An 8,300-nucleotide genomic window follows, 5' to 3' on the forward strand; every position below is an offset into this window, starting at 1 on the left:
TAGTTCATTCTTTATCTCTGTTATCGAGTTCTTCTCCAGAATTTTTATTTGGTTCTTGTAAAAAGTTTCTATCTCTTTGGTAAATTATTTGTTTTGTTCATTGGTTTTATTTTGAGTTCATTAAACTGCCTATCTGTGTTTTCTTGTATCTCTTTCAGTTTTTTTCAGAACTGCAATCCTGAATTCTGTCATTTAAATCACAGATTTACATGTCTTTGTTTATTTTCTGAACTTTTTTTTTAACTTTCCTTCTGAGCTGCCTTGTTATTTTAGTTATTCATGGTATTTGGTGGTTTCGTTCTCTAAGCATCAGAGCGGCAGTTCTGTAGTAGGCTGCTGAGTCAATAAGAAGTATTTCTTTTGTTTACCAGTAGGTGGCGCTGAAGCAAAAGGGTTTTCGGTGTCTCTTACTCTGCTCTGGCTTCTCAGGTCTCTGCTGGGTGTGGAAAATGTTGTTTCCTGGGTAGGTGGGCCTCTCCTCCGTAACCAGGTCACCTGAGTCTCAGGGCACGAACCCCACAGCTGAATGTAGTGGGTGGTGGGGTTTCAAGCCTGAAATCCCAGTGCTTTCCCCTGCAACCAGATGCTGTCCGCAGTGCAGCCGTGATAGGCGGGAGTGCAGTGGGCCTGGGAGGCCTGCTGGTGCCTTCGGGGCTTTGTTCTCCTAGTAATGGTGACTGCCAGACCCCAGTGCCTCATCTCTACTGCCATCGTGCTCAGGGAAGAAATGCTTCTGCGAATCCAGGTCTCAGGGTTGCGGATAATGTGCTCTGAACCAGACACTCACTGCTACAGCTCCTGCTGGGGCCTCTGGTAGCTCTGGGAGGGAGGGTGAGGGGAGTCAGCCCGGCTCCATGGCTTTGATTTTCTTCCTGTTAATGGTGGTTGCCAAAGAACTGTGGCTGCCCCTCTGTGCTTCGTCTCTGCCCAGGTCACTGGGTTCAGCGGCAGCTTGTACCGACCCCTTCTGCAGCCCATCAATGACTGTCAGTATTAATGTTTCTATCTCTCTTTCTCCCTCTCCCTTCCTCTCTCTGAAGTCAATAAAGACATTTTTTTTTTTTTTTAAATGGGCAAAGGACCTGAATAGATACTTCTCCAAAGAGGACATACAGATGGCCAAGAGACATATGAAAAAATGCTCATTGTCAGAGAGATGCAAATTAAAACCACTATGAGGCATCATCTCACACCTGCCAGAATGGCTGCCATCAGTAAATCAACAAACAAGTGCTGGCGAGGGGGTGGAGAAAAGGGAGCCCTGGCACACTGCTGGCAGGAATGCAGACTGGGGCAGCCACTATGGAAAACAGTACAGAGTTTCCTCAAAAAATTAAAAAAGAAACTGCCATTTGACCCAGTGATCCCACTTCTGGGAATATATCCTAAGAATTCCAAAACACCAATCAGAAAGAATATGTGCATCTCTATGTTCATAGCAGTGTTATTTAGAGCAGCTAAGATCTGGAAACAGCCCAAGTGCCCATCAGCAGATGAGTGGATAAAAAAGCTGTGGGACATTTACACCATGGAATAGTATGTGGCTATAAAGAAGAAGAATCTCCTATCTTTTGTGACAGTATGGATGGACTTGGGGATTATTTTGCTAAGAAAAATAAGTCAGCTAGTGAGAGACAAATATCACATGATCTTATTTATATGTGGAATCTAATGAACAAAATAAACTTATGAACAAAATAGGTCCAGAGGCATGGATGCATAGAACAGAATGACAGATCTCAGAGGGGAGGGGGTTAGGGTGGACAGAAAGATATTAGCCAAAGAACATATATGCATATAGGCATAATCCATGGACACAAACAATAGTGTGGGGAAGGCCTGGGGTGGGGCAGGGACTGGGTGGAGGGGGGCAAAGGGAAGGATGGGGGACATCTGTAATAGTGTCAACAATAATTAAATAAAACAAATCATTGGAAATGTCATTTCATTGCAAAGTCTTTTTTTTGTCTTCTAAGTTATGTCCTTCTTTGTGTTCCCGTATACCTTGTATACAGTTCTATTTTGATATTTAACTCAGTCTGAGCTGCTCTATTTGTAGTTGTATAAGTAATTTACTCTCTGAATTGGTAGTACTATGACAATAGGATTATTTCTTATTTATATATACAAGTTACTTCCCAACCCCACCTCTACTGAGGGGTCAATGTCTGACTCAGTGACTTGTCTTTTACAATCACGCTGTGGATGTTGAATTTAATTTAAATGAAATTTCGGCAACCAATTCAATAAGCATTCTTTGAGGGCCTACATTACCTGGTACAATGAGAGGTTTGCAGTATGGAAAATAAATTTAAAAAATTCAGCTGAGAATAAACAAGACTTTCATACAAAGAAAAACTGAATGAAGGGATACACAAGTGAAGTATGATTAAGAGCTCTTTGTACGATAAACACAGCTAATTATTTTTCAGATCAGACAGCTGAAGACTCATGAAGGGAATCAGACCTCATATAGAGAAAGATTAAATAGGACTTGGATAGAGGAATAGGTTAAAGAGGGCAAGGGCCTTTTATTTATTTTTTAAAATTTATCTAGTTGAAAGTATTACAGATGTCCCCCCTTTCCCCCCCATTGATCCCCTCCCCTTCAACTCCCCCCCCCCCAGGCCTTCACAGAAAGAAGTAGATTCTGAGTAAATATTCTGAGTTAGGATTTAAGTCTAGTGCATTGAGGAATAGAGAAGTGATGGCTATGTTTTTGGAGATAGATTCTTAAAGATTAATGGTAAAAAATAAAATCATAGGTGAAAGAAGCCCAGTCCATGGAGGCCTTGAAATAATAAAAGACAAAGATTTGGTTTGGAGAGTAATGAGGAGTCAAAAACATTTTCAGTCCATAAGAGCATATCTATAATAGAAAAATGTGGATATGGAAGACTAATTAAAAAGTTCTCTCATGATGCATAAGTGAATCTAAAAAACACACTGTCGCCCAGCCGGGCGTGGCTCAGCGGTTGAGCATCGACTAGGATGCAGGCGATCGGGGTTCGATTCCCGGTCAGGGCACATGCCCGGGTTGCGGGCTCGATCAATGACTCTCTCATCATTGATGTTTCTGTCTCTCTTCTTCTCCTTTCCTCTCTCTCTAAATCAATAAAGATATATTTTTAAAAAATAAAAAATAAATAAAAAACAGTGTCAGAGTTATTTCAGAGGAGGAATCTAGAGGACGGTCTTACTCATCAAAGGGATTACAGAAGACTGTAACCTCACCTTTGTCCCTTTTCCACAAATCCAAATCTCTCTTCACATTTTGGGTTAACTTCCACTTCCTCCATTAAATGATCAATATGAATTTTTTTCTCTCTCTTATAGTTTTCAAGCAAAGAAGATGAGGGGGTGGGTCTCAAGTGTGTAAAAATTAAAAAATCAACATGATCCTTAGCTGACTTCAGTGATGGTCATTTGATTTAACCCCAGAATCTCAAAGGACATTTATCTTTAACTGATGCTCTTTGGTTTACTTGTGTTTTGGAAACAGTGTCTCTCGGGTTAGGAGTCTCTGCTGAAATATCATGACGGCAATGCCAAGGAAATCCCTTTGGAGTCCATGGAAAACTCTAACTTTGCCCTGAGGCTAACATAATTATTGTCACTGACCTATTGGTAGAGAGAGTACCCTAAATTTACTTAATTTATTCTCAAATGATTTAAAGACCAAGATTTTTATTCTTCATTTCTCTAAAAGCAAACAGCATCAGTTGGCCAATCAGCTACTGTAAAATGTCAGTAAACTCAAAATATGAGGACTGATTTCTAATTTATTTATATTAAAGCATTAAAATGCAGAAATACATATTTCCCTAAAATATGTCAGCAGTTTTAAATGGTTTTGTATTTTATCCACTTAAATATTTTCTTGGCCTGTCTCTAAATTGAAGACACCATGGAAAGCCGTATGAGACGTAGTAGTACAGTGGGTCATTCTGTTCTATTCTGAGCTCAAAAATACCATTGTCTTATCAGTAAATATACAGGTAAGGCTATTACTAACTTTGTAAAATAATTATGGGATATAAAGTAAAATTGATTTCTAATTTAGTTGAATAATATGCATGTCACGTTGGGGGAAGGAGAGTGAGTTTTTACTCATTATTCTGATCCATTATCTTCTAAATAAAATAGTGATTATTGAAAACAAAACCAGAATTCATATGATACATTATTATTAATTGATTTGCCATTATGTTTTGCTAAAATAATAAAAAGCTGTGTGTATGTTTTGCATACTTTTACTTAGTTTTTCCAAAATACTATAATTCTAAACAGTATTTTTAAAGTGTTATGGACCTAAAATTCAAAAGACAAACTTATTCTATTCATTTGATTATAATCCTCTAGTGATAAGACTCCAGAAAACCTTACCACACTATATGAAGAAATAGAAAAATAGTATATTAAATTCAGTGTAAACAATGATAAGAAATAGAAAAAACTAAACAAAATATGTTTTAAAAACAGTGTACTCTGATTAACCATTCTAGGCTCTTTTTAAAAACTGTCTACTGAAAAAATGCTGAGGCTAAATATTTTTAGCAATTTATGTAAGAAAAGAAAGATGATGTTAACATTCTTAAAAAACCATGTTTCTTGTAATATTATGGTTGCTAAACTGTAGTAAATAATAAGCTTGGGTGTTTACTGAGTTCCAATAAACATATGGTGGGTTAGGAGTAAATGAGTTTGTAATGTAAATAATCATATAATGAATGCAGAACCTCCAAAAGAGAGTACAAGATAGGTATTTATCATGAGGAATATGAACATTGTGAGTGGAGACTTAGTTGCCAAATCTCATAATATTAGGTGTGCATGTAGGATACTTAAAACTAGAGACAGAAAATATTAGGATAAACAAATAATTAAGAATAATTATTTCTTGGGAAATGTGTTATATTAATATAGGAGTAAGATCAGAATGTTGAACTAAATATAAAATGGTATAAAAATTAACCTATATTCTCACCCTGTCTTAAAGATGAGTAGGTCTTTCTTTTAAATATCCCTTGGTAAACCTAGCTGTGAAAGGATACTAAGCTAGAGAAACCATTTAAAAAACTCACTGTGATTCTGTGGAGTTTTTAATATTAGACATTTCAAATGTCTAAAGAGCAATTTATTTTCAAACACATCAATCCCATAAGAAAGTATTTTAAACTTGTTTATTTTTTCCTGGAGAAAAAGACAACATAAAAAAAATGTCTTTTAATTCTGTAAATGCCAAATTATATACACTGACTCGGAAATTTCACATCAGCTTTGGATCATTCATGCAGCAAAAGCTATCATGTCTTGGGACTTCACATGGGCATTTCTAGACAGCCCTGTGGACACTGCCTGTGATACTTTGCCTCTCACAGACTGGACCTACTGTGCATATGCTAGTTTTCGGGAGACAGCATAGGATGAGCGAAGAGAGTTGTTTCCTTTTTGTCTATGGAAATATTAACGGGGAGAATGAGAGCCCCTCTGCTTTAGAATCTCATTTCTCTATGATTTCTATCTCAGCCAAGAAGCCAGGAATGACTAAGGAAAATCACTCCTTGACAACTGAGTTTGTCCTCATGGGATTTACAGATCATCCAGTGCTGAAGAACCTTCTGTTTTTGGTGTTCTCTGCCACCTACCTGATCACCATGATAGGTAATCTCGGCCTGGTGGCACTGATAATCATGGAGCCTCACCTTCACACACCAATGTACATCTTTCTGGGCAACCTGGCTCTCGCGGATTCCTGTTGTTCCTGTGCCATCACCCCCAAGATGTTAGAGAACTTCTTTTCTGAGGACAGAATGATTTCCCTCAATGAATGCATGGTACAGTTTTATTTTCTCTGCCTTGCTGAAACTGCAGAGTGCTTCCTCCTGGCGGCAATGGCCTACGATCGCTATGTGGCCATTTGCAGCCCCCTGAAGTACCACACCATGATGTCAAAGAAGCTCTGCATTCAGATGACCACAGGGATCTTCATAGCTAGTAATCTGCATTCCGTGATCCATGTAGGGCTTCTATTGAGGTTAACTTTCTGCAGGTCTAATCAAATTGACCATTTTTTTTGTGATATCCTTCCACTCTATAGACTCTCCTGTACTGACCCTTACATCAATGAATTAATGATATATATCTTTTCAATGCCAATTCAAATCTTCACCATTGCCACTGTCTTGATTTCTTATATTTGCATCCTTTTTGCTGTTTTCAAGATTAAATCCAGAGAAGGGAGAGGTAAAGCCTTTTCTACCTGTGCGTCCCACTTTCTGTCTGTCTCCACATTCTACATCTGTCTTCTCATGTATATTCGCCCACTTGACGAAGGGGATAAAGATATGCTGGTGGCAATTTTTTATACAATAGTAATTCCTGTACTAAACCCTTTTATTTATAGCCTGAGAAATAAGGAGGTAATAAGTGTTCTGAAAAAAATTACGAAGAATCATATTCTTAAGTGAACTTCATCCTCAGTGAAAAACATTTTAATGTATTAAAATGGCTTCACAGATAAGGGGCATAGAAACCTAAAAATGTGTTTTATATGAAATAATAATCTCTAAATGGTTAGATTGGTTTTTAAAAGATATATGAATGGAATTTCAAAATTGTCTGTCAAATCTTCATCCAAATTCCACCATTACCAAGTAAAGCAGGAGGAAACTCAGTGGTAACTTTCATTATCAACTCTCATGGAATTGTGTCGGGCTATTGTTCCAAAGAAATCAGCACATCATCAAAATTAAATGTTTAAATGTGCAGAAGAGTCTGCCTTGATTAACCTTGTCTATTTCATGGAAGACATTACATCTAATCCTATGTAGGGGGTTTGAAACATTTAAAATTTCCTAGCAGGAGTCTCATCATTTTCATTTCAGAAAACTGACCTGGCAGACACATGTAGATTAGTTTAGGGGAGAGAGGCTAGAAGCATATTAATTGCAGTAATCCATTTTTAAAGTAATGAAGTTTAATCTAGAGAAGACCTACAAATGGAGAGGAAAATGGAATGAGAGGAAATACACACACACACAGTCACATATACATTATGTAGAATAGTTAACAATGAGTTATAACAAGTTGGCTGTAGTAGATTAAGATCTACTTTAACCTGTAGTAAGGCCCTTTACCTTTTTATAAGCATCAATCATATTATGTATTATGGAATATGGAACAGCAACTTACATGGTAAACACTCAATAAGCATTTAAAAACGTTAATAGTTCAGCCGGGCGTGGCTCAGTGGTTGAGCGTCGGCCTAGGATCCAGGTGATTGGGGTTCGATTCCCGGTCAGGGCACATGCCCGGGTTGCGGGCTCCATCCCCAGTCAGGGGCATGCAGGAGGCAGCTGATCAGTGACTCTCATCATTGATGTTTCTCTCTCTCTCTCTTCCTCTCTCTGAAATCAATAAAGATATATATTTTAAAAACTATAAAAACATTAATAAAGTCACTTTTGTTTTTATATTTTTAAGTAATAATGAAATTAATTAATATGTTGTGTTTATTGGCCATTTTTACTTCAATAAATTATCTGTTCAATTTTTCTTTAAGTCTCCCTGTTATTTCCTAATTTATTTATACAACTGTTTACAGAGAAAAAATATTAAATTGCTGAAACTATTTGTGGCAATTGATTTCTGTGTATTAATACTATTTTAATATTTATTTATTTATTTATAACTGATATAAATTTAAATTTTATATGCTCATATGTATTTATTTTTGTACTATATGATGTTTTCACTTCTTTGTTTAGAATTTCTTAATCTGAGATCTACTATTAATTAATATTTCTTTTCCTCTTTTTCTTTTCTCTCCTCCTTGCTTTCCAAAGCCCTCCTCTTTCTTTATTTCTTTTTCTTTTCCTTTTTTTTTTATAGTTTAAATTTTTGTACTTCAATTCTGATTCTGCCTGGAATTTATTAGTAGATGGCATGAATTGAAGATGTAACTTTATTTGGCTTGTTCTCCAAAAATTATCCAGAGATTAATTTAACACAAAGAAATATTCAAGGAGAACTTCTTTGAGATCCTGGCAAAATAGTTCTAAAATTTTTCTAGAAAAATAATAATCAATAAAACAAATAGACTTGATGTATATAGATTAAAATATATGATGAAGTTCCAATAGATAATACAATTTTATCTTAAATCAAGAATCAGTAAACAGACCAATTGAAAAAATCAGGTTCTCCACATTTTAATACTCTCATGTAAAATAAGAAGAGAAACACAAATCAATGAGGAAAGAAAGAATTGATAAGTGAATGGTCTAGATAAATTGATT

General features: G+C 36.3%; 1 protein-coding gene across 1 annotated transcript; it reads left to right on the forward strand.

The window, feature by feature from the left end:
- Positions 1 to 5,543: 5,543 nt before the first annotated feature.
- LOC308558142 (olfactory receptor 5K16-like) lies at positions 5,544 to 6,470 on the forward strand (the record flags this gene model as incomplete). The annotated part of the gene is made up of 1 exon (XM_081139367.1): positions 5,544 to 6,470. One exon carries the CDS (start codon positions 5,544 to 5,546, stop codon positions 6,468 to 6,470), a length of 927 nt encoding a protein of 308 aa, XP_080995493.1.
- Between the last annotated feature and the right edge of the window lie 1,830 nt (positions 6,471 to 8,300).

The sequence above is a fragment of the Miniopterus schreibersii genome (assembly GCF_964146895.1).
Source record: "Miniopterus schreibersii genome assembly, chromosome: 5".
NCBI classification, from domain to species: Eukaryota; Metazoa; Chordata; class Mammalia; order Chiroptera; family Miniopteridae; genus Miniopterus; species Miniopterus schreibersii.